The 27,636-nt window shown below is 38.4% G+C and overlaps 1 protein-coding gene across 1 annotated transcript in view; it reads left to right on the top strand.

Moving 5' to 3' along the window:
• LOC115624874 (ecdysone receptor) overlaps positions 1 to 20,713 on the top strand; it is a 58,791-nt gene extending 38,078 nt beyond the window's left edge. Inside the window, exons 3-6 of the mRNA XM_030519719.1 lie at positions 18,333 to 18,820; positions 19,196 to 19,339; positions 19,402 to 19,554; positions 19,691 to 20,713. Of these exons, the coding sequence (XP_030375579.1) occupies positions 18,333 to 18,820; positions 19,196 to 19,339; positions 19,402 to 19,554; positions 19,691 to 20,713 (1,808 nt within the window). The remainder of the gene's footprint in view (positions 1 to 18,332; positions 18,821 to 19,195; positions 19,340 to 19,401; positions 19,555 to 19,690) is intronic.
• The last annotated feature ends 6,923 nt before the right edge of the window (positions 20,714 to 27,636 follow it).

Here is a 27,636-nt window from a genome sequence, read left to right as displayed (position 1 = left end):
GGGACTATGGAACAACCTTATTAAACGCTGCAGGTACTTATAATCAATAAGATTTGTGTGTACAGCACCACTTTGTAAACTCTTCTACGAAATACTCAGGCTAGACCTGCATAAATTTTAATATAATATATGTAATAATATATTAGACGCATCACAAGCGTAAATCGGATGGTTCACCCATCTTGTGTCATTTTCACTTAATGATGAATTATAATAAATGTTGATAGAGCACAAGATGTTATTGGATCAATAAACGCTAAACTTCTGATATAAAATGAGACTAAGTTTTAAACTGTTCTTTTATTAATTAGCCACACTTCGCGGACGCCATTGGTTTTGAGTCTGAGTCTGTGTCTGCAACTCGTGACTAACAAGTTCAGTTTGCAAGACTGCGCCTTCCTAAAATCATAAAATAAATATAAGGAAAGGGACGGCGCTAAAAGACGACATATGTAAAATGTGACAGGCGCAACTAACTGATGGGGCTCGGGAGTGGTGAGAGGAGGGAGAGTGAGGGCCAGGGACTTTGCATATATTTGACTTTTGATATGGCACAGCGGAGAAACATTCGACATGCCTGCATTTCAAAACACACCCAAAAAGCCACAGACAAATTTTTAACAAGAAAGAAGAAAAAACGAAATACATTCATATAGATATCCATACTATATACGAGTGTGTATGTGGCTTGTTTTTATTTGTCGGTTGTGTGTTGTTTTGTGTGTGTTGGCTTGGTTCGAAATGCATTTTAAGTCGAATGCCAGAATTGAATCATTTGACAAAGCGTTGCGACGAATGGCACAAACAACAACAGCAAGCTTTATCAATTCAACATAAGAGTTGGTAGCAGAGGCAGTGCCAGGGGTGGTGGAGGTGGTGGCGGTGGCAGCGACGGCGTCATCAGCAATTGACTTTCGTTTCGGTTTCTGCTCGTTCCCCTGAAATGCAAATTATGCGTTTAGGTAGAAAACTTTGACCCAGCCAGGCAGCCAAGCAGCCAGGCACACACAACCATCAGAACAAGAAGTGAAGAAGTTGTCGCCGTTGTTGTAAAAAAATATATATGAATAAAAAAAAAGCAACAACAACAAAAAGAGATCTGCAACAATCCCACAGCTTGCGGACAAGGCCCGAAACTTTGTCTTCTACAGACATACTTGTACTCGTATGTATGCAAAAATATGCAGGCCTATAAATCAAAACCCTGGCTCATTTGACATTTATTTGTGTGCTTGTGTGAGTGTTTGTGTGTTTCTTTTGAGAGGGAGCTCTTACAAAAGAAGCCATTAAAATAAGCGAAACATACTTATAAGTGTGTGTTTACTTGATGAAAACAGATTGAAAAAATTATCCGCAAGAAAAGAGCAAGAAGAAATGTGTTGCCCTTTGCCTTCATGACAAATTTGAAGCCTTTAAACAACCAATATTTTATGCGTTTGTTTGTAGGTACGAGTACGTACATATATTTGATAATTCTAGCCCATGCTCTAAGTGATATTTCGAAGTTTCACAAGCGAACGCTTTTCCTAATCAATCCTTAAACAGAACTCCTAAATTTCTGCCTAATTGAATTGGAAAATGTATAGAAATTTATAAGGCAAATAAAGAACTGAATGCCGATATTAATTGGAGATCTTGTGGGTATTTGGAACAACAAAAATATTATATTTGAATGTTTTCAGTTCTAGAATGTTGCAGTTATAATTTAACTTTTAACTTCTTATAATGGGCTGTCCATTATACTTACTTAGAATATCTAAGTTCAATCGAAACGTCTGAAACAGAACGGTATGTTATGCTCATCCATTCCTAACAAGATAAAGGGTAAAATATTAATTTCTGAAAGTTTTCTTTTCGTAAACAATCAAATACCTAAGACTCAAAAGTAGATACGCTTATTCCCGCGAAAGCATCGTGCAATAGTTTGTTTGCAACACCCAAAACACATGACCACAGACAAGTGCAGAGTAGAGACCAGCTAGATAGGAGCACTATATTATATAACTGTTACACTGTACTCGTATATCAACGATAATGCTTTTTTCAAAAGATTCTTACTATAAAACAACTTGTTTGAATATATGATTGATTATAGAGATGTTGCATCCACATTTTATATTGAGAATGTTGTCATAACTGGCGATGTTGCATCATTGGTGGGTGGCGGATGCTGACTCTCGACGACCAAAGAAGGAGAAAGTAAAAACGATTCGTACTCAAGTGTCAAGTGGACTGTCAGCGAAGGGTATTTAACTTCTGAGCTCGGTATTTTTTCTTCGGCGACAAAACAAAATCATCTTCATCATCCCGTCTTTTAGATTTTGCCATTTTTTGCCAAAGAAGAAGCCAGCCCTTAACTTGGTTGAAGCTCAAGCATATCTTAGGCTTAATTTAATGATGTATATCTCGCTTTCATATTAAAAGTTTTTAATTTATCATGCCGAAAGTTCTTCCTCGTGTCTTTTGATTTTTTTGCTAAAACACAGGGAGGAAAAGAAAAAATTTACACGCGCTAAAAAAAGTTGAAATTCTAAACGACCACGTTTAATTTTTCATTTGTTTTGTCGTTGTTTTAGGTGGTCTTTGTAACACTCACTCTCTCTCTCTCCCTATCTCCCTCTCTCCAAGAAAGCGCAATTTTTTGTTTTCAGATTATATTGTCTTCGCGCTATATACGAGCATGTACATGAACGAAAATATATAATATATAGAAACTCGTAGTATTTATTTTTTGCAAGCCCAGCGTGCCGAGCGGACAGGTTGGTGGTCAGTGATGTCTGCCTGATGGGTAAAATAATATTTTAGTACATAGCACAATATTTGAATACATACTATATGTACTATTGTATATCTATACAGTCGTTTCGCGTTGTTGTTGTTGTTGTTGCGTCCGTGCTGCGTTTCGGCAAAAATTGCGCGCATATATTCCATTAATCATTTCTTATAGCAAAAGTTGTTGTTTATTTTTTCGTATTGTATTTTTTTTGGCAAGCCACAAGTTCAATAGAACTTGTTTCGATTTTAGTGCCTTAGAGGTACAGATACCAGATACAACAACAACAAAAACAACAACAACAACAAAAAACTGAAATCGCCAAAGTCAACTTGTGCTACATGACCAAGCAATTTGCGCAGAGCCCACCATCGGGCTATGATCATCGTGCGCTGCCTAAGGCCCGTCTCTACTCGATCCGATCCGCTCCACTCCATCGCCATCGCCATCGCCATCGCCATTACTGGCCAACTAGCGCGAAACTTGATTAAAAATTCAAGGCCATGTTGTGGCACAAACTTGGTACGTTTGAAACGAAAGCACGTAGTCAGCATGTAGTCAACATGGCTAGCTTGTGAGTCAACCAGGTCTTCATTGTTGCTGTTGTTGTACAAGTAGTTGCCTTTTAGAAAGCGGCGGCTGCACTCGAACTGTACGAGTATCTGCCAGATACGTTTTGCGCGATTGCACTGCTTGCCCAGTGCTCTCGTGGCACTTGCCCGCCAATCGGCCGGTAGAAGCTGCTGCCAGATGGTTTCGAAACTAGTTGCCACAAGCACCGCAGCCACCGCAATCGCCGTCTGCCCCATCGAAAGTGGTTTACAAAACTTCATGCGAAAAAGTTGTTTCATATAGTATTTTCATTTTCATTGAAACCCCCCCTAATATTTGATATAAGGAAAATCATTTCATGCCGTGGCTTTTTCAAGTATTGTTGTTATGCGGTCAACAATTAAACAAATGTACTTGCAAATAACAAACGTTGCTTTGATTTGTTTTTATTTCTCAGTTGCAAATGTTTGTTTGTTGTCTTATATCCATTCATCAATTTTAATTGCGTTTAATTTAATTGTCAGCGGGCAGTAATTAAAATAAGCTTTCTGAGGGCCATCAAAAGCTTGAATTGTGCGAAGTGGTTTTACAGGTAGCTGGGTAATTACACCAAAGATCGAGTGGTTCCAATCTCGAGATATGGCAATTAAGTGCGACAGAGTTGCTAGAACCTTAAAAGCACTTAACACTATCTGGGCATTGGACACGCTGGACTGTCCTAGCAAAATTGCTAAAAGCAATTAGAATAAGATTAATCGACCTTAAATGAAAGTCAGCTCGATTGGTCTCATCATATAATACAGATACAGGTTTTAACAATTTGCACGTGGAATCTTTTAGACTCTCAAACTTTAAATACTCAGATAAATTTATCTAACAAATTAATTCTTCTTCATACATTTTTCTTCTGAAAGTTGGTTGAAGTTTGTATACAAATCAAGATATTTCATAGATTATAGATCATTGCCATTTAAATTTATTTAATTTCAAATTAAATTAGTGGATAAAGCTAACAATATGCTTTGAGTATACTTTTAATACTGCATATTATTATATATCTTATATTTTTTCAACTGCGAGTATTGCACTCTGCATGTGCTTCCCCTCGCAAATGTGGCTTGGAGGAATACAGCACTTTTGAATTCGTGGCTAAGCTAGACTAAACTATTTATTTTTTGGCAATTATTCATTATTTTTTACCAGTAGTACATATATTTGAAAACCCAATAGCTTTCCACTCGTTAGCAGTTGAACACAGAGATGATTGAGCTGGCTTAGAAAAGTAAATTAATTTGTTATATGTTACTGTTGCAGAACGTTACCGTACTGCCTTTTCTTTGCCATCAAACCCGTTGAGCAACCACTTTCTCAAGATCTACAAATGATCGGCTTCATCTCGTTTCTTTTGCCTGTTTCTCGTGCCCTCTGCGTCTCAATCAAACAATCCCTTGCAATAAGGCTCCACAGGCTATAAACTGTTTACTGTGTCCATCTGCTACTGCCATCTCTTACCTTCTAGGTACTGCCGGCTCCATTGTGTGATGAGACCATTTGTTGTGATTCTTCTGTTTCTTTTGTCGTTCGCTGGTGGCGATGATCGCATGTTTAAAAATAGTAAGAACGATGAAGTAAAATGTATAAGAAATGTCGATTTCAATGTGTCTACAATTTCCACACACGCACACTCACGAATAATTGTGTGACTGTTGTAGTAGTTGTTGTTGTTGATGTTGTTCTCGTCGGTGCTTTTGAGCTTTACCTTGAGTTTTGGTTTCATTTACGTAGCAAGCGGCAACGAAAGCTAAGAAAATTGTCGGTCGGTCGGTCGGTCGGTTGTTTAGCCGGCTGCCGTCTGCTGGCTGCCTGGTGGGTTGGATAGTGTAATTAAAGTGGCCAGCGGAAGTTACACGAGCTGTGAAGTCAATGTTGTTGTTGTTATTGCTGCTGGCACTTTAGCGATGTTTTTCTTGCGGAAACGTAATGAGAGATTGGCGCGAGAGGTCGCCTTTGAGTCTAGATTCTAAGAAACGTAATAGTACTTTTTATTTAATATAAACACTTTTACATAATTTTAATCAACTTCTCTCTTTCTTTCAATTGCAGGTAATGTTAAACACTCCAATCGCATGTCGTATCAGTTGTGCCCAACTGCAGGTAACGCCATTCCCCAATAGGCCTATAGCCCAAGCAACTTATTGAAGATGTTTTGGCAATTGAAATTCAAGCACAGACACCCCATGAACACACACACACACACACGCAGACACACGCCCCCACACAGATATAATAACTAAACAGCCTTTGCGCAATTTCTTTTTCGCCTAAAAATAAAATAAAATACTTGACGGGCGCGTACTGAAATCATATGACTGACAAGTTGCCCCTTGACATACTTTTTGTCATAGCAACAAATTATTAAAAAAATGTTTAAATAAAACCCCAACTGTTAACATTTTGCCAATTGGCACAGACGGATGAGCTATTTTGTTGTACAAATGAAGTAAACAAGCAACAAGAAAAAAATGTAGACAGCCTTCCTTTGAACTAAGAAAGCCTAAATACAAATCATTTCGTCCGTCTGCAGCCATTGTACGTCTTCGCATGAATTGAGAAACCCTGACTCAGATAACAAAATATTATAACGTACTTATTAATAATAACTTTATCCAATCTCTTGTTTATACAAGGCTTGCACTAAAATAGATTAATTTATTCTACAAGTCGAGTACCGTTCCTATTCGTAACAGATGCTTATACTTCTGTAGTATACCGATTATTTAAGTTCAGCCCTTAAAAGACGAATTACTTGCATACATAAAAGAGACCAATTCCTAGATATGAAACAATGATATGAAAATAATGTGAACCCTAATAGAAATTATTAAATTACAGTTTTTGAAACAAACACAAATTAGGAACGTAAAGTAATATTTTAAAACATTCATATTTCAAATGAATTTTGTTTAATGATTCAACCAATTTTGTGACAACGTACTTTAATTTAATAGGTTTCACTGGTGATTTGTCAGTTTACCGCGTCCGGGCCGACTCGGCCCACAATGCCACTTTGTCTGTACAATTTGTTAAAAAATAAAATATATTTATATGTATTGTACGAGAGTGAAAGACAAAGCAAGCAAAATATATCGCATTTGAAACAAAAGTTTGAGAATTTGTCATTCATTTGATGGATATATGAAAGTTTTGAATGTGAAATATATACCCACACACAGAACACATACAAACAAGTGTATACTCACGATCATCTGCAGCCCACAATGAGTCTGAGCAATGTCTTTTTATCTGAAATTTTTCTGAAGGCTCTAGTTTTTGGCGACGACGACTATATCGACTCGTCCTTTCATGCTGATCAAGAACATATATATATATATATATATATATATATATATATATATATATATATATATATATATATATATATATATATATATATATATATATACATACTATGTGGGGTCTGTCACGTCTGTTCGCTCGCATTTAACTAGTTACCCTTTGGGAACTTTGGGAAGTTCTTAGTGTAAAAAGTCGAAAATATTTGATTATAATATATTGTACTGTTCCATCACAACTTTGTTCTGTTTCGTATAAACGGCTATATAAGTACTTATAGAGACTTACTATTATCGCACAAAGACGACGTCATCAGTAAAAGCGCTCCACACTTTGAATTTTTTCTTTCTTTATTTAACAATTCTGTGCCATCATATTTACTTTTGCTTAACTGTGCAAAAAACCCAACAAACATACAAGTATAGTACAAACAAAAGCATAATTGAGCATTGGTAAGGTAATCCCATTACAATTTTATTTTAGACCTGCCGCTGCCGGTTTATAAAATTCCTGGAAATTTATTTTGTAATATTGCGCGGCTCGTTCGTTTCGCGCTCGTTTTACTTTCAATTGCGGTAATGTAAAACGTATTATACATTCAATTTGTGCTGCACTCGACAGAACAGTCGAACAAAATCCACGGCATAGCCATTTCCCACAATGTCAGAAGGCAGCGAACTGCCAAAAACTTTTATTGCGCATACGCATAGTTGACCAATTGGAAGTGGAGCGTCAATTCTGCCACGTTTCCTTTGCTAAATTGTTGCAAATGATTTTGCACTTGAATTTTCAGACCACTTTTCGTTGTAAACAAATCACAGCCAGCTAGTTCTGACACACACACGCATAAACCCCCCTCCCCCCACCCTTTCCCATTCAATCAAGCGATTGGAATTTGCGCGAAAATAGCCATGTGAGAAATGCAAATTAAAGCAAAGTGCACTGCATGCATGTGAGGGTATACATATGTATGCGTGTGTGTGTGTGAGACTTTGTGTAAACAAATTCTATTTTGTTTTCTGGCTGTGCAGTTCAATGCCTTTCCGCAACACAAAACAAAATGGCAAAACAATGAAAAAGTATTAATGAAAAATGTGCTGAAAAACATGCACAGCAAATATAAGAAAGCCAATAAGTACATAGTACCACTAAGTACATACTTATTTACAAAAAAAAATCATATAATTTGCGAAATTCGATCATTTATTATTTTTATTCGAATTTCCAAATCAGCCAACAAGTACATGCATGCTTTTTAAATTCTTCGTATTTCAAGCACTTTATGCGTCTCGGTGCAAGTATCTACTACGTGTAGACTCGTATGTCCTGCTCTTCGAACAAACTTATCAAGATGCCGCAGCAGCTGCCGCCTGGGGCCGTCAAGTGACGTAAATTACTTCAAGGACGCACAGTAACCCGCGCGCATAAACAGTTATAATAATAAAATCCAGCAGCAACACACGAACAACAACAACAACAACAACTGCAATGGAACGCATTGTCAAGTTGGTGGCGACACCATTGTCGTTCACTCAATAAAAATCACTGACCAGCAACAATGTGGCTGATATTTAATAAGTCTGCAAAAGAGACGACGACAAAAGCTCGGTACAAAGAACATTAAAGAAGAAGCAGTTGTCATGATGTCCGTCTTGTCGGTCCCAAGTGAGCGAGTGGTGAGGGGATGCTGCAAAACAACATGTTGATAATGTAATAACAATAAAATGTAATGAAACGCAGAAACTGACTGCTGACTGACTAGTCGGGGTGGAGTGTTAAAGTAAAAGTGGCAACTATTCAGTAATTTAGCATGAGAAGCGCAGAGGAGGAAAATCAATTTCTCACCTTTAACAACTCACAGCTCGGAAGAGTACCCAAAATGTGTACGGTGCAGGTTTTCGTATTTTCGTAGTCACACAACATTTAATTAAAAACTTCCGTTCAGAAAACTCCAATAGCAGCACCAACAACTACACTTGAACAAAGTTTTATGAATGATTTTACATACGGAGCCAACAACTCAACTAGGAAAACGCTTCACTGCCTGCATTAATCACGTAGCACGACTGCAATAGCTGTAGAGTCCGTAGCGCCGGAGAGGGGAAGGGAGGAGGCGGAGGCAGAGGCAGAGCAAGATGAAGTGTGGCAACGTGTCAGGCATTTTAAACGTGACTAACAAAAGTATTACTTGTAAGCACTGAGTGATAACAGCGCAGCACCTGCAAGTTTTAAAACAGATAAGCAAGCATACTGAAACTTCTCTTTTTTTAATATCTTCAATTTTGTAGATTTATGCAAATTTCTGGCATATTTCATTTCAAACTATATTGAAATTTTCCAACATGTCATGCATACTGAGAGCTAGTCAGTAGGTCTAACTCTAAGCACTTGTTCTTAGAGACATTTCAGACACTTCTACCCTTTACTAAGCTGATGCTGTGGCGTCACTTAATAATTAAAAAGTATTGATACCAACACCAATAATTTGTCATCGCCTTGCACTGTTGTCAAACTTCACTATACAAGTACAAGGAATTCGTCCAAGGCAGTGCTACGAAAATACAATATAGCACATTAGGAAAGCTAAGCCGCCCAGACAGTGAATTCTGTGTCCACACATGCTGGCCCTGCACTGTTGCCAAACTTCAGTTGACTGCATTTGGCATGCAAGGCTTGGTGTGTTGGTGTTGTTCTTGTTGTTTCTACTGCTGCAGCTATTGCAGCCATTTTCACACAGTGGAAAACAATCGGGAGCCAACTGAATGTGGCGCTTTTGTTATGCACTAGAACTTCTTCATTTCTTTGCCCATCTTTTCCCCTACAGTTGTTTCGCTGCTGTTTTGTTAATGGCTTCGCTCTATTGCCATTTGTTTTATGCGATTCTGTGTACGTGTATGTATGCATGTACATACATATGTGTGCTCCATTGTTCGAGCTTCTTTCACTTCTGCTTCTTCATATTGTACTTGTACTTTTTTCCCAAGCAACAGCAACAGCATTTAAATAAATGCACACGTTTTTGCATGTTCCCATGTCTCCCTGCCGCCCATGGCTCTTTGTCGTTCCTCTCCGAGCCCGGCCCTGTTACACTTTAATATTTGTTAGGCCAGTGCTGGTAAACGGCGTCCACGCATCACTCAAACAGTTGCTGCAAAACTCATAAAAAAGCGAGCAAGAGCCATAAAAGAAGTGCACATGATATGTCGAACATATGTTGACTATAAAAAGCAAATTGTAAACAAAGCGAGAGCACACAACACACACACACACACGCACACCGCCATCGACATGCAACTACAAACACATCCACATTTGTATGTACGTGTATGTTTGTAGATGTAAACACATATCATTAAAATTTGCGCCATGGTGCAGAGAGAAGCTGCCAAAGCGGAGCATATTGCAGCCCACTGACTGACTTGGTGGGTAGACTGAGAAAGGTTGTCGGCGATGAGAAAGGTGGGGCAAGTGGAGGTTACAAAATTGCATAAAAACGCGTGCTGCCAAATGGTGTTGATGGATGGACAACTGGCTGGCTTACTGACTGGTTGACTGTGTACACGTACATATACATATTTATGTTGGTATGCCCGAGCATTTTCGTATAAATTCTTGGCAAAGGCACGGCCCGGAAAAAGAGTTGAGTTCATTAACAGAGTGAGGCAAGGGCGGCGCAAGCGAACGAGCAGGTGAACAGGAGCGATTGGAAGGGAGGCTTCGTAAGGCGGTTCAGCCTTAAATTAAATGCTGCATAGTTAGAGAGGCCCATAGAAATGAAAAAAAAGCTTACCACAAAAATGTGCAAACACAGCTAAACTCAAATCTTAAAGTCGATCACCACTTTTTTCCATAAGCCCCGGGCTTAGAAATTTTCTTTGTCTGCTCCAAAGAACTTCTTACCTATTTCGCATTTGATCATCCATGGTTGCTTTTTGCGGCAAGTCTCTTGATAATTATCATTTATTTTCACTACTATTCAAATTGTTTATATTGTTAAATTGTTTAATTTTAAGAAGTATTTCCCCTTTTTTAGTCTTTCTGAAAACATACCATTCTTACAGAAAACGATTTCAAGCTTTAAAAATGTGTCTTGATATTATATGCATTTCATTCAAAAAAACATTAAAAAACAATTAAAAACATTTATTTAGATAAAAGGTGTTAAGATTGAGGTAATCTATTAAAATATATAGAATTTTGTTTCTCATATTTGAAGGCACGGGAATTTAAAGCATTTCTGTATAGATCCTTAAGCATATTTCGAATTTATAAGTACGGTATAAATACGTGGCAATAGCCCAGCAACTATTCATGGCATGTCAAAAGGGAATTTTTCCTTGAACTCAGTTTTGTGTTGAATGGCAACGCTCTTAGCATGTTTGCCTTCTGAGCTGTGGCGGAAACGGAAACCATTGCAACTACTTTCGTTTACCTTGGTCTAAGGAGTGCAATACGAGTGAGACCGACTGGGTAGCCCAGTTTGCACGTTCGGCCTTTAGTCGCCTTCATTTTGTTGTGACGCCAAGTTAAGAAGTTTTGTGGAAGTGTCTTTGCTGGCAGCCAGCTCTTTCTTAACTGTAAATTCAGACGCCATTATGGCGTCGTTGGTAAGCTATTTATATGGAAATTAGTGGCGCATTGCGTGCTAAAAACCTAATGCTATATGGTACGTCGGTGCAACTTGAAAGGCGGCAATCTTCTAAGCTGGCAATGTCTAGTCAGCAAGCCAAAATGGTATACACACACACACACATACCCGCACGCACATACATACATAAATACTATAGTCAACGTATATATACGAATACAGTATAGAAAGCAACACATACAAAGGTCATGCGACGACCCTCGCTAAATGTCGAGCTGTGTGTTAAAGTAGGTTAAAAACCGTTACCTTTATGCCTCCACTCGGCTACTCGTGACGTCGCTGCACTGCAACCCCGTGTTGTTGGTCAAAACAGAAGTACATAGCTCTATTTCGTGTACATACACACATATGCCTGCAAATATCTACATCCACATGCATATATACATATATATAAATATATATATGTGCGTGTATGTATATACATACAAAAATATATACAGAACTATGAAAAAATCAATTTTTTACTATGTAAGCAGCAAAGGCGCCTAGGCCGCCTCCTGGGAAGGGGATTGGAAGCGTGGTGGGTGCCTGCGGGCGCTGCAAAACGTGCCTAACAACTGACGAACTCGTGCAAAACAAACTGCAGCCTTGCACTAGAACCCCAACATACATACACACAAACACACACAAACACACACACACGCACACACACACGCGCGCGTACACAATCTTGGGCGCCAAATGCAACCCCAAAGCGAAGCGGACGGACAATATAGGAAAAGAGACAGGGCGAAAGAGAGGGTGAAAAGGAAAGAGAGATAGCGAGCGAGGAAGCAAGTCAAAATGCATTTGCCATGCGCTGGCTGGTACAGTTTTTCAACTTCAACTATGTACTGCAGCCCAACCAGCCCCCACCCATCCCCCTAATCGGGCACCCCCAACCCCCTCGGGGCTCTGTTATTATTACATGTAATACAAGTATGTGGTCGTACAAATGTGGCCCATGTTGATTTAGACCTTAACTACCACGGTGTGGAGGCGAGTGTACGGCTCTTTGTCGCTCGCCGGTACAAATTACATTCCAAAGCCAAAAGCCAAAGCCAAGGTATAGCGTCCGGCACCCTCAATAGGAGCCTTTGGGCTCTCAATGTGTGCGTGAGTGTGTATATTCGTTTCCTTGTTGGTGTGCAATGTTTTGATTTAGGGTCGTCGGCTTACTCTGCTTATGTAATCGCCGTATATGTACGAGAAGGTATAGTATGAATATAGATGTGCAGGGTTGTATTCTGCATAGCGTTATTGGTCAAGAAATAATGGAAAAATGTGTCAATGCTTTTATGATTCGTGCCTTTTTGGATTGTGCTATGAAATGACATAATTGGTTCATGCACGGGTGACAAATCCATTTAGGAATACAAAGGCAAGGAGGTTTCTAATAATTACAACATCCATTTGTGTTATATTTGAGATTTAAATTCTTAGAACCTTACCATCATTAATCTAATGAAATAGGTTTGTTTGTGCATCTGCAATCACGTAAACTAGTAAAAATAGTTTACGTAGGGCAATACAATTGATTTTACCAAACGATTTCCCACTTTTAATATAAACATTGGAACTGAAATATACATAATGCAGTACCTTTTCTTAATGAGTGCGCGCTTGAAAAAAAAGTGCATATTGTATACAAAATTATATAAAGTACTGAAAGAAAGAAAGAAACATTAACTTTTTGATTTATACGTTACGTCGTTTTCCATCTCCTCTAGTTTGAATAAAAAGTGAGCCATGAAGAAATTTAAGAAATTGACTCAAGACTTCGCCGAAATTACAAAAAAATGTCTACATGAAACACGTTATAGCTATTGCTTTATTAATTTATGAATATAATAAATACAAACACACACATTTAAACTGAATACCTGTAAGTTCATACACACTCGTACGTACATTCGCATATATATTTTTGTACATATAGTATGTTTGTATGCATTCCCAGCTCAACTGCAAATCGTACATGCAAACAAGCAAACGTATCGTCTACCTCGTTTGTATTCTTTTTCTTTGCGTGTGTGCGTGTGTGTTTTATCATGTTGCCAGTTGCTTTTTTCAGTGCTGAGTTTTCCATGATTTTTCAGTTGCCGAGAACAAACAAAATGTAAAATGCAACTTGCTAATATGGCAGAAGAGCTGCAGAGAATAGCGCAGAAAGACTTGGACTACAAAGAACGCCTTTGCTACTTATTTATTTTGCTTTTCAGTGCTGCAGCAAATGGCGCTATTTGCTCAGCCAAACACACACACACACAAACACAGATGCATCACATGTACATATATACCCGTACATACATATATGTGTATGCAGAAAAAGCCGCTTGAAACATACATACAAGTATGTACATATAACTTTTGATATGTATCAAAAAAAGCTTCGTTTCTTTACATTTTATTTCCTCTTTTGTGCATAGGACAAAAAACAAACAAGCCTCCACACAGCAAAGAAAAAAATCACAAAAGGGAGAACTTACCTATGCCACGTTTTAAATATACGCGACATGCAATATTTGTATGTGCTCGTGTGTACATACACACACACATTTACAGAAGCAAGCAACGTGCAGTCGGTTGCTGTTGCTGCGTATAGGAGCGAGGGGGCCTCGGGCTCTCAGTCGCAGTCGGCGGCGCTGCTTGCAGTGACAGTGGCAATGCCAAAGGCAAACTGCATATTTTTCGAGGCCTACATCAACATTTCTCTGCAATGGAGCGGGAGAGCAAGAGAGCGCTAGATTGCCTCTCTGAGCGGCTTCTGTAATGTTGTTTGGCCGGCTGCAGTCGCACTGCTGCTTCACAGTTGCAGTCTGTGTTGAGCTTTCGCAGCCATAATACTCGTAGTAGCTAGCTATGGCTTCTGCTTTAGCTGTAGCTCCTGCTTCTCCCGCCTCTGCTGACGTCGCCTCATAGCTTCGGTTATTTACATGGATTATGTGGGTATGTAGTGCGGTGTAGCGTACCGAGGCCTACAGCGACAACAGCAACAACAACAGTCGGCAGCACAATAACACAATGAACTCCAAATGTGGGCAGCATTTCTGCTGCACTTGTTGTTGTAGTTGATGTTTGCATGTAGTAGTAGGGGAACGCTGCCTGTTCTTTTGTGCGCGGCATTTGTTGTTTTTATTATTTTATTTTTCTACATTTTCCTTTGCTGCCTTTGTTTCTTGCTTCGTGGCTCTATTTTTGCGTGTAGAAAAATAGCTTTTCATAGAGAAAAATGAAATGAAATATTATGCGCTGGTTTTGTATGTGTGTGTGTGTGTGTGTGTGTGTGTGTGTATGTGTGAGTTAGTAAGTGCATGAGTGTGTGTTGTTTTAGTTTGTATGTTTGTGGGCAAGTTCTACTTCCGCTGCTGTTTTTCAATGCCTTTTGCACTGCATTATTTGTATGTAAAAATAATAACTTTGCTTTGGCATTTATGCAGTCAGAAAGTTAATATTGAAGTGTGGAAAAGGGACGAACTATTGGTACATACATACATATTTACATGCACACATGTTAACGCGAAGGCCGCAAATACTAATTTCAAGAAATGGCAGTAAGCTCATTAGCTGGTTACAATATAAGTATGTAGGGGATCATGCGTTGTACAACTGTAGTTTCTTTCTATAATAAAGTACATATTGCGAAAACCTTTTTAAATTTGTGTACCAACTCAATTGGAACTTACTCGACGCGGTAATTGTGAAGAAATATCAATACATTCACAGGTAAACTGCAAAAGAGACTAACAGAATTATTTACAATGTTAATAAATCGTACATTTCTGAGGACGCAAATTTTAAATACAAGCCCTTGCTTCATTGTCCTATTAAAAAGGCTAAATATTTTCTGTAGCATGTGTGGATTTTATGCATAGCGAGAAATTGTTGTTCTTAAAATTTATATTTATACAGAAAACGATTGGTATGCTATGTTTCGTTTGTTTGGAATCACAGCCATAATTCAGTTCTGAAAAATACATTTTAGCTGCAATAATTACTGCTTAAACTTGATTAAGCTTGAAATTCAAGACAGTAGTTAAATGGTTTCCAAATATATGGAGAGGACTATTGCCTAAGTATGCAAAGCCTAGGTGATAATAGATATAAGGTATTGTTCCAACTTAAATAATATATTTTTCGAAAGAAAGGAATTAAGATCAAAACAATCCCTTGGGAGAATGTAGCATACTCATGTTTGTAAATATATTATATTTGAGTTTGGAAAAAGTTGAAGCAATCTTGTCGATTCTTAAAAGTTCATTCCGACAAAGAGACTTTAAAGTACTTTTGTGATGGTCGTGGAAAGCGCTGACAAATGCCATAATGTTAAACATTTTCTAAGCTGATTAAAAACATGGCCATTTAGCCTTGGCCACAACACCGAAAAAGGCCAATAAGAATGCCAAACATAGCACGACGCTGTCAACGATTAGCCAACGTTAACACTGACGCCGCCGTCGATGCCAGAGCTGAAGCCGAAGTCGAAGCGTCGCGGCTCTGTGACTGTGCAGCCTTCGCCTTGGCTCATGCCACCAAGTGGGGGCCAGTTGGGCCAGCAGCAGGTTTTTACTTTTTGCACACATACCGCTTATGCTATATACTCGTACAAACGCACACGTACTTTTCCTTTGCCGCAAAAGCAATTTTCCACATTTTTCATTTTCCATGCGAGTTGCTCCGCGCCTGCACAGCCGGTTAAATAGGTATGTATGTATATAGGTAGGTATGCTTGTACACATACTTTGTTGCATGGTCGTACAACTTCATGTCCACACCCCAGACGCCACACACACTCGTCCACATTGCAGCGAAAATGCAGTCATGTTGGCATCGTCGCTGAAGCAGACAAAGTTTGCATGACGCTGAAGTTGATTTTATTTTGTTTTCATTTCTTTTATTTTCACATTTTGCCTGCGCTGGCAGTGAAATTGAAAAGCCAGAGACGATGGCAGCGTGAAACGGGCACGAGGCATCGAAGGAGGGAAAGTAGTGGTGCGGCAGGCATGGCGTATGAGTAATATTTTATAGCATGCTGACGGCTCTGTTGGGAAAGTGGCTGGCGGCATGAAACTGTGTTATGCCGACAATGCACCACGTTGCACTTAAGCTGCATTCGTTGAGGGACAAGGGGGCCCACGTAGAGGGCGGTTGCTTGGCTTTGGCGTGGGCAGCTTTTGCACTTGTGGCTGAGTGGGGTTCTGCGTCTTAGCCGCGCTTTGGCTTCATAGTCAAGTACCTCTATGTCTTGGTCTTAAGCTGAATGGACGCGTCCTTCTCCTCACCCCTCCTCTTTTGCCACTGTTGTTGTTGTTGCTGTTATTGTTGCTGTTGCTGCCTCGTTGGCGTATCTTTTTATCTACTTATGCGCCACCGAAACACACGAGCTCGACACTCACTGCCATTCCACGATACTTACCGCCTTTGTACAACTACATGAGCCACAACAACAATACTACATTGCACTTGATATTCTTTTCATTCTTGTCGCCCACAACGCATTGTCTATATGTCGCGAACGTGACTATTTGTATAATGCGTGTGTTGCAGGCGACAACAGCAGTAACTGCAGCCACAACAACAACAACCAGAGAGACGAGAACAAGAGTAACGCCCACATAGACGATAATCCGTTACGGCTATAATCTACCGTTAGGACCCAACATCACCAGAAAAATATGTATTGCATATTGTCAGTTTCTCAAAAACTCTCTTGAACTAAAGTCAATTATGATAGAAAAAACGAATTCCATCCTTAATGGTTCCATAATTTTGGGTGAAGTCTCTTATTACACGATTGTTCAATCAATTTAATGATTTAAATATTTAACTTGGGTGTTAGACCCAAATTTTCCATTCGGGAATTGAGAAAGTACGACGCTCTTTCTCATCATATACTTGTAGTATAAAGCAAACCAACTCTGCATTTTTGGTTAAGTTTAGGATTAATTTCGATCGATCCCTAATGATCCCTAGTGATGTTTCATCGATCAAGACCCCCTGAAAATGATTCAAAGTATGTCAAATTATATTGATGTTACCATAAATACATATACTGATACAAGTATATTACTTGTACATTCGATGGAACTGCGAATATCTGATTCCTCCATAATTTCACAAAATCGATATATATTTCCAATATCTATGTTACTAAGTAGTTCTCGCTCAGTATTTTCACTTTTATCAGATTTCATCTCAATATGTTCGTAGCTATTAACCCCTAATTCTGTAATCGTTAGTACTATGGAGTTCTTTTGCTTTAGATGCTAGTGTGGTAAGCTACCAGCTTTATTCTCGGCTTCTAGTTTGTCATTCAAATAATTGGTAATCGATTCTATTTGAATCGGACGATTTGCAGGCGAATCTCCAAGTGCAAACAAATCTGAACTGTGTCGAACTCGTGTTCTTCTCTGTAGTGTAGTCTTATGGAGGTATATTTTATTTTGCTCAGTTTTGTTTTTTGTAACTCGTTTGCTTTGCCACCACATTCGAAATGATTTGCGTTTGCGTCCCCCACTTATGCGCGACTTTGAGCGAACGTTAATTGAATTTATAATTTGTTCGCGTAGCGCTTTTTTGCGACTATTTCGCGCGCTCGATTCTCTTTGCGAAACGGCTGACGTCGAGCTAGTGGTTGTAGGTACAGATACTACAACATATACAAGTATACACGACACATCCATATTTATGTACATATGTATGTATGTGCGTACAGACTCTGTAGCTGGTATTTTGTGAGCCGAAGTTGGGAGACTTTGTGCAAAACGCATATGCAAATCCAGCAGAAAGATCGTCTTAGAAGAATCTGAAACAAGAACACGAACAACAAGACAGCAGGAGAACAAGGCAGCAAAAAATGGGCATGAAAATTTATTTATTTGGGTCTAATGTTTTATGTAAGACCGCAAGAACAAGCAACATATTAAAAATTCACGGAAATCGCAAAAACAAAAAAGACAGCATTCAAATAGAAAACAAAAGAAGTGCAAAAAAATAACACGAATTCTCTCAACTTCTCTCTTGCAGGTCGCGATGATCTCTCGCCCTCGAGCAGTCTCAACGGGTATTCTGCGAACGAGGGCTGCGATGCGAAAAAGAGCAAGAAGGGGCCGGCTCCGCGGCTTCAAGAGGAGCTGTGCCTCGTCTGCGGGGATCGGGCCTCCGGCTACCACTACAATGCGCTCACCTGCGAGGGCTGCAAGGGTTTCTTCCGGCGAAGCGTTACGAAGAACGCAGTCTACTGTTGCAAGTTCGGACGAGCCTGCGAGATGGACATGTACATGCGCCGGAAGTGCCAGGAGTGCAGACTGAAAAAGTGCCTCGCCGTGGGCATGCGGCCGGAATGTGTGGTGCCCGAGAACCAGTGCGCGATGAAGCGACGCGAGAAAAAGGCGCAGAAGGAGAAGGACAAGGTGACGACGTCGCCCGGCTCCAATCACGGCACGCACGACTACGTGAAGAAGGAGATCCTGGAGTTGATGACCTGCGATCCGCCGCAACATGCAACAATTCCGGTAAGATCATAAAAGTGCAGTCCGCTTGAAACTGGTTCAAAAACTGTTGCCCACGCCTAAAATGCGAAAAATGTTCAACGAATAATAACAATTAAGGTGTAGGTAGACATAATCCAATTGCAAGGAGGGCTTTTTCAGATCAATAAGATCTTGGTTCTCCCTGCCTAACTCGACTATAAGTAGTAGTAAATAAGGGAATTGAGTGGAGGCCCGGGATATCAGAAACTAACTCTGTTTATGGAAAGGTCAGATCGACTTCCCCTTATGGGGCACCGAAGATGTCAGATAATTAATTAAATATATACATTTAGCCAAGGCTACCTTATATCTGTTGAAGAGGAACTACTTAACTGATTCTGTTGCTGATTTTTACAGCTACTACCTGATGATATTTTGGCCAAGTGTCAAGCGCGCAATATACCTCCATTAACGTACAATCAACTGGCCGTTATCTATAAGCTTATTTGGTATCAGGATGGCTACGAGCAGCCGTCCGAAGAAGATCTCAAGCGCATTATGGTAAGTTGTCGGCCAGCGAGCATCTCACTAAGAACCAACTAACTCCAGACCCTACCCTGCAGAGTCAACCCGATGAGAATGAAAGTCAGACAGACGTCAGTTTTCGGCACATTACCGAGATCACTATACTCACAGTGCAGTTGATTGTGGAATTTGCAAAGGGACTACCAGCGTTTACAAAAATACCGCAAGAGGATCAAATCACGTTACTGAAGGTAAGAGGGATGTTCACCTATTTTATGCTTTATCCACTAACTGTTTCCCAAAAGCCATGTGACATAGAGAAAGGCTAAGATATCCCTATCAGATGAGATAACTGTTGATTTAATGATTACCTTGCTTTGTTCGCAGGCCTGCTCATCGGAGGTCATGATGTTGCGTATGGCCCGGCGCTACGATCACAATTCGGATTCCATTTTCTTCGCCAACAACCGCTCCTACACACGCGACTCGTACAAAATGGCCGGCATGGCCGACAATATCGAAGACCTGCTGCACTTCTGCCGTCAAATGTTCTCAATGAAGGTGGACAATGTCGAATACGCGCTACTCACTGCCATTGTGATCTTCTCGGATCGGCCGGGCCTGGAGAAGGCGCAACTAGTCGAGGCAATTCAGAGCTATTACATCGACACGCTACGCATTTATATACTCAATCGCCACTGCGGCGACTCCATGAGTCTCGTCTTCTACGCCAAACTCCTCTCCATACTCACAGAACTGCGCACCCTGGGCAACCAGAACGCTGAGATGTGCTTCTCGCTGAAACTCAAGAACCGCAAGCTGCCCAAGTTCCTCGAGGAGATCTGGGACGTCCACGCCATACCCCCCTCCGTTCAATCTCACCTCCAGGCCCAGCAGGAGGAGCAGGAACGTGCAGCGGAGAGGGCGGAACGCATGCGCGGCGCAGTCGGCGGTGCAATACAAGCTGGCCTGGATGCAGACTCAGCCTCCACCTCAGCCCAAGCGGCGCACGCCGCTCAAGCCGCCCAGGCGGCGCAAGCCGCTCAACTCCAACAGCAGCAGCAGCAGCAACAGCAACAACAACAGCAGCAGCAACAGCAGCAGCAGCAGCATCACCACCATCCCGTTCACACGCTGGCGCCTCCGACTGCCTCCGTCTCAGCGGTAAGCACGAGCAGCGACTACATCGGCGGGGGCGGCGCGATGGGGCCGACGACAGCGGCTGCGACCTCTTCCACCAGCATTACGGCGGCGGTCCCGGCCAGCTCGACCACCGCGGCCGTGGCAAATGGGGGCGGGGCCAACGTGAACATGTACAATCAGGCGATGGCGCTAATGGGCGTGCCACTGCATCAGGAGCAGCTCATTGGCGGAGTGGCGGTCAAGTCGGAGCATTCGACGACGGCATAGCCCTTGGTGTTGACGTCGCTAGCGTTGCACGAGGGCTTGTGCGGGGGTGTGGGGGGTGTGCTGCTTGGCAGCGTGATTGAATGATGTGGGCCGAGTGAGTGAGCAAATGTTTGTTGAAAGTGGCAGCTGACACACACACACACACACACCTATATATATATATAGCCTTTTGTCACTGAATCTGCATGCTTTGAACAGAATTCTGCGTCAAGCGCAAAAGTGCAACAAAAACAAAACACACACACATACAACTAAACAAAGAAAACAAGAAAATGTTTGAAAAAAAAAATGTTTTTAAAAATCTGTCAAGAATCGTAAAATGCAGTTATTTAGTCCTAAGTCTGCAAATATTAGCGTTTAATGACTATGCGTACGATAACTACGATAAATATAATCAATTAATAATTACATACACGTACATGCATATACTTATGTATGTATTTAAAAGAAAAATGAATCCAACAACAAAACAGAAAAACAGAAAAATTTAAATATGAAAAACTCAATTGAAGCAGCTCATTAAACAAACCCTAACGCTAACATCAAATAATCCATACATTATTTTCCGTTTCGAAGTTCCATTCGTTCGTACACGCATGTTCTTGCACGATTTCAAAGATCGGCAACGCCGCAACAACAAATTCAACGCAGAACAGAAGAAGAGAATAAAGATTGTTTATATTTTAAAAATATAAAAAAACACAGACACACAGACACACACACACCCACACTTACTAATGTTATTATATACGAGTATAACCCCAAAAACAACTGTATAATATTTAAATCTTAACTGTACACCCGATTCAGCTGGATCACGTCTAACTGTTGAAAGGCATGGAAACAAATAAATACATTGATGAGTTAAAAATAATTTAAGCGAGCTCTAAACAACTTTAATCTAACAAAACAAATTATAAAAAGAAACACGCAAAACTTGGACTGATTTTATAAATATTTTTTAATCATAAACAATACTGTAAAAAGAAATTGTAAACAAAACAAAACAAAAAACAAACGACATATTTTTATTATGCCCTCCTTATATTTTTTAAACAAAACCTAAACGAAAAACATTGAGAAAGGGAATTTAAATTGTAAGCGCCGACGTTTTTATACAATTTTCTATAATTTGTTTGTTTTTTTTTTCCTTTTAACTAAGCTAAAAACAAAATTTATATTTTGGCATGAGTATTGGCGTCATTTATAGGCATTTTTTCAACGTTTTTTATAACGAAATTTAACAAACAACAACAAAAGTGATTGGAGTTTTACTCAAAAAAATACAAATAACTAAATAAAAACAAGCATGGCATTCAAGGTATTAACTATAATCGCGATACGTAGTGCACGATTTTTGCTGACAAACAGTTTTCAATCACTTGACACACACACACACACACCCACTAACACACACACACACAAATACACCGACACACACCGACACAGAACACAAAAAACACACATACGAACACCAAAAGACTTCAATATTTATTTAGAAATTAAAATCTTAATTCAAAATTAAATTTAATTAAATTTTAGCAAATAAAATTGGCAAATCAAAATTTTCACGTAAGACAAACGACAGAAGTGCAAAATAATATTCGCAATGTTTCTTTTTTAACCTTGGGATACAAATTATAATTATGTTTAACAAAATTGTAAGCAATTTGGTTTTGAAAATGATTTTCTTAAAAACTGTTGGCCTTATTTAAACTTAAATGAAATGTATTGTAACCCTAGGGGAGATTCTTTTATTTTAGGAGCCTATTGTAAAAAAAAAAAAACAAAAACAAAACAGCAAACACACGCAAACTCTAATTGTTTAGAAATACAAATAGTTTTGTTACATTTATATAATTTTATTTTAAATGCGAATTATTGTGTAGCTTTCAACTTGAATTGTGCAATTCTTATTATTATTATTATCATTATTATTATTATTATTTAATTAAGGTGACTAAGCATTATTTTCACACAAGCACATAAACAAAACCCCCCACACACACACACTTAAATTTAAATTATATACATGAATTTTTTATTGAATTGTTGCTTTAAGTCATTTGTAAAAAGTGAAAATAAACGATATACATTAACTAATCGTTAGGGTCTGAGAGCGACATTGCTTTAAAAAGAAATTGCTAGTTAAAAGAATGAAGCAACTAAATAAAAATTACACCTTCACATAAATTAATTATTTAAAACGGAATCTAAGCGAAACAAAATCAGTGAATATTTTAAAGATCATATTTAAATGAAATACTACTAGACGATGAAGGAGGAGATCCGAAACCCAATCCCAAAACCAAACCCAACCCCAACCACAAACCCAAACACAACTCATTCTTAAGTTTCTATCAGTTTATGTATTTAAGACTAATTTGTAGTGCGCTTAGGGCGCTTTTTACAAACATTATACATGCATAGTTTGTTTTGTAGTTTTACCGTTAATGTAAAAACAAGGTTTATCATAAAATGTAAGTAATTTTTAATATTTTACATAAATGCGAGATGCAAACAAAATATAACAATATATTTGAAAATATGTTGAATGAAAAAACACTTGAAGAATCAGTCTTTTTATTTTTTTACAAAGTTTATAATAATCGGCCATGTTCCCCATTCCGATTAATATAAGCGGAAACCAGCTGCTCCCATTTCCGTTAAATGTCGTTTTAATTTTCAAAGAACATACTCCCGTTTAAGGTGTGTATCCGAGTCATTTAACGCGAACCCCAAAAGTATGCTGCACTTCATATAATTCTGTTCCAATTCCAAGCAACACATTTATTTTTATTTGAAACGCTTTGGAACAAACCAACTCACTTTATACGGAAATGGGCGCAGACCGAAAGGAATTTTTAATATTGTTATTGATTTATTTAATGGTTTCTGTTTTTGTTCTTTCTGAATGCGAAAAATTAGAAGAGATATGCAAAGACTCGTTAGTTTTAGGCGCTAGATATTGAAGACCGACTTAAATTGCGAATCAGAACTTGAAAATTAATGGCATACGAAAAGCAAATGGCTGTGAAATTGGCTTTTGAAGTGAAGTGAAACAAAATTAGGTGTGACATGATAAGGGAGGAATGAAATAAATAAATGATTGATTAAGTTAGGGCTTGAATCTACGCGAAAAATGAGAGTAAAAGGCGCTATAAAATAGCTTAAATCAAATAATTTTCTAATCTTACCTTAAATGTTAATTAATGCCAATATAAAATTAGAATACAATTAATAATAATAAATATATATACCCCCATAAGCTAATTAACGTAACGTAATCGAGGAAGCTTCACTCAGTTTCGGAATATTTACGTAATATTGCTAAGCTGCCCATTTCAAACATTAAGTAAGAATATGTATATTATAGCATTGTAATAGTTTTTATAAATACATAGAGTCCTCGCGCCCTCGCTCGCTGAACGTTTTCCCTCTCCGGTTTTAGACAGACCTGTTCCCAGTACCGGGTATCCTGTATCTACATATATACATACTTAAATATAAGAAACCACATTAAATACCTTGCGCTTTATTGAATGTCATATACCTAAGCCGACCTGTATATGCATGTATATATATGTACATACTATATATACATATGTAGTCTCGCCCTACACACAGCACCACTCAGATGTACGATGAGAATGAGAAAATGACAAACAAACAAAGAAACACATACGAAAAACAAAAATACAAAAAAGCAACCTGAACAAAAATAAGATAATTAATATAAGCGAAAGTTGTTGAAAATCCATGCATATAGAAGACAAAGCTAAGATAACAAATCGTTATGTAGATTTCTGGAACTCAAGGGATGACAAAAGATGGAGATGACAACCTGTTTGATTTTTATGCACTGTTTTCTGTTATGTGTAACTTGTTTTGCCCCTATCCACATAATAAAGATTAGACACGGCATGTTGGGGCAGTGACGGGGAGTCCCCGTTCACTGAATCGACGGCCAGCCCTGAAACAAAATTGAATGAAAGTACATGAAACGCATTAACTTTTGTGTTCAACTTGTAGATATTGATCCTGAATTGAAAACTACCTCAACGAAACGTAAATAAAATGAAACATTAAGAAAGGTTTTGAGCATTATTAATAAACATAACTACAAGCGAGACCTTAGCAGCAGCGTAAAGAACAAATATACTCTGAAATTTCGAAATTTCCATACCAACCAAGCGCACCAGATCCCCCCTACCCCGAACAAATTAATTTTTGGAGCCACAGAAGAGAACTCCTAGAGCCTTTTATAGAGGTACCTGTTCTGCAGAAATTCGATTAGCAGGTAACAAATCACTGGATAGGCTTAATACCCCACACCATTCACACACACACATAAACACATGCATACTTACTATGTATGTATGTATTTGTGAACATTTGTGAAAAGGCCTTTCGCAACAGTAATTTCAGATCGCTAGTCGACATCCATAAATACAAAGATACTTACATACATATGCAGCCTTTAAGTTGTGTAGTTATTTTCACTGCCAAATTTGGAAAATCAGATAAATAATCAGACACACACACACACACACATAAAACCTTACAAATGTTCGCAATACTTTGCAGCCATTTTTAAAACTTAGGGTAGCATGAAACAAAAGTGAAATTTCATTTGCAATGCGTAGCAATCAGTATTATACATACATACAATACTTATATAGTAATACCGATAACACACAATAAACTTACTAAATTACAGTTCGTGTTTATATATTAAAAAACAAATATACATTCGTGCATACATATATGCATAACAACGCACATTTTTCAAAGCCGTTAGAGTAAATTTATTTGAAAAAGAGGCGAAATCGAATACGACTCAACTCAACTGAATTTATGCATTTTAGGGTATGAGAAACAATAGATTACCAACATCAGCAATACATATAGAATCCAGAACACGCAGATAATACGTAATTAGGGAGACAGAGTTTTCACTTCAGTAGCGTTTTGTTGGCTTCAACAACGAAATAGAAAGCGATAGCAAAAAGGATTATTGTGCAGCTGCAATTGACACTCTTCAATTACACTGCGCAACTTGGCTGAGTAGTAGTATAGTATAAAGAAAATCGATAAGTGGGAACATCATGAAATATTTAACAAACATTTGAAAAAATAATTATATTGCCTATCAATAAAACACCAACAAAGACAAAAGAAGAAGCTGCCAATTTTTGTTCTATATCAGACCATTTTGATATGTTTTCTTTGTTGCATAGTGCTGCTCGTATTTCTTTAAGTGCTACACTGCCAGAAAATTTGTGTTTATTCTTAGCTCGTGCCTACTCTACTTATAGGTGTACATCTGCATTTTTTCCGCACACACCTGCATATACACTCCCATATATACATAACATACTATACAAGTATATGTGGTACATGTATACTTCGTTTATCTGTGGAAATTCCAGCTTAATGCAAACTCGTACAGATATTCATTACCATGAGAGAGAATGTAGAGATTGTTAGCATTTAAATGGTACGAATGGTACGAAAAAACTCAGAAAAAACTTAACAAAAAAATTACAATTAATTATACTTGCTACTAATTATTATTACATGATGATATAATTATTGAATTGGGGAAGGCCGTGTGTATAGGGTTCGCATGTTGTTTTCAGAACTCACTTTGGTGCATTCGTCTATAAATAAGTCTTTAAGTACAACACAGACTCGCGTACGGAGCGATACGAAACTTAAATTTGTTTTTGGAGGCCCTTCGTTCTTGTGTGTATCTGTATCTTAGTAATTGATTAATTGATAAAAACAACCTTACCTTAAAAAGAAACGAACAAAGAAACAATTTTATACTTGACACTTACCACTATGTTCATGAATTTGTATAACTATGTAACCTACTTGCGCTATGTTCAACATAAAACATACAGGCATGCATACACGTACATACAAAAATTTAAAAATATACGAGTCTACGAGTATAAGTACATATGTAACTTAATGTGCGACGCTACTGTACTCGCCGATCCGAGCAATAGCAACGCGGGGTGGAGCACAATAACGGAAGCAGAGAAAATAAAATAATAATAATAATAATAATAATAATAATAATAATAATAATAATAATAATAATAATAATAATAATAATAATAATAATAATAATAATAATAACAATAATAATAATAACAAATAAATAATGAATTCATATGGAAGTACATTTTTGAAATTTAATATACATACCTATATTAACAACAATAACAACAAGTCTACATAGTCCTAGACTTGCACAACAACAACAATACATACACTTTACATAGTTTTAAAGCTACATAAGTTGTAAATAAATATAAATACTGCAGAAAAGTCTATATACATATATACGATATATGAAAATGTGTAATAAAATAAAAATATATATTTAAAATATGTTCAAGAAATGCGTATCTGTGGATTTCATTGTCTTTCATCGAATCCTTCACAGTTGTAATTGGCCTCTTTACATGAAATCTTTATTTAGCATCCGCACAGATATATTTTCACGGACGTATGGCACGACATGAGGCGTTACTCGCAAAAGGATAGTAGCATATGAATGTGGACTCTCCCAATTCGTACGGAATATTAGCAATATCGTTTTGCAGCCAGAAAAACAAAATCTGCACACAATCTGTAACCTTTCGTACCGTTATTCTAGCTCTTATAGTCTCTGAGGATACAGGATACAGATACGGACGGACGGATGGACAGACGAACGGACAGGCAGGCAGACAGGGCTAGATCGACTCGTCTTCTCATGCTGATTCACAATATATTTACTTTGTGGGGTGTGCCAAGTCTCCTTCTGCCTGTTACATTTTTCACCTCCCGCAAACCTAATACAGTGAAAACTCCCTTAATGGACACCTCTTTTATCCGGAAACCCTCTTCGGCGGACACTTTTTCTA

This window comes from Scaptodrosophila lebanonensis, unplaced genomic scaffold (assembly GCF_003285725.1).
Source record: "Scaptodrosophila lebanonensis strain 11010-0011.00,11010-0021.00 unplaced genomic scaffold, SlebRS2 tig00000061-arrow-pilon, whole genome shotgun sequence".
Taxonomy (NCBI): domain Eukaryota; kingdom Metazoa; phylum Arthropoda; class Insecta; order Diptera; family Drosophilidae; genus Scaptodrosophila; species Scaptodrosophila lebanonensis.
This window is presented reverse-complemented; position numbering and strand designations above follow the sequence as displayed.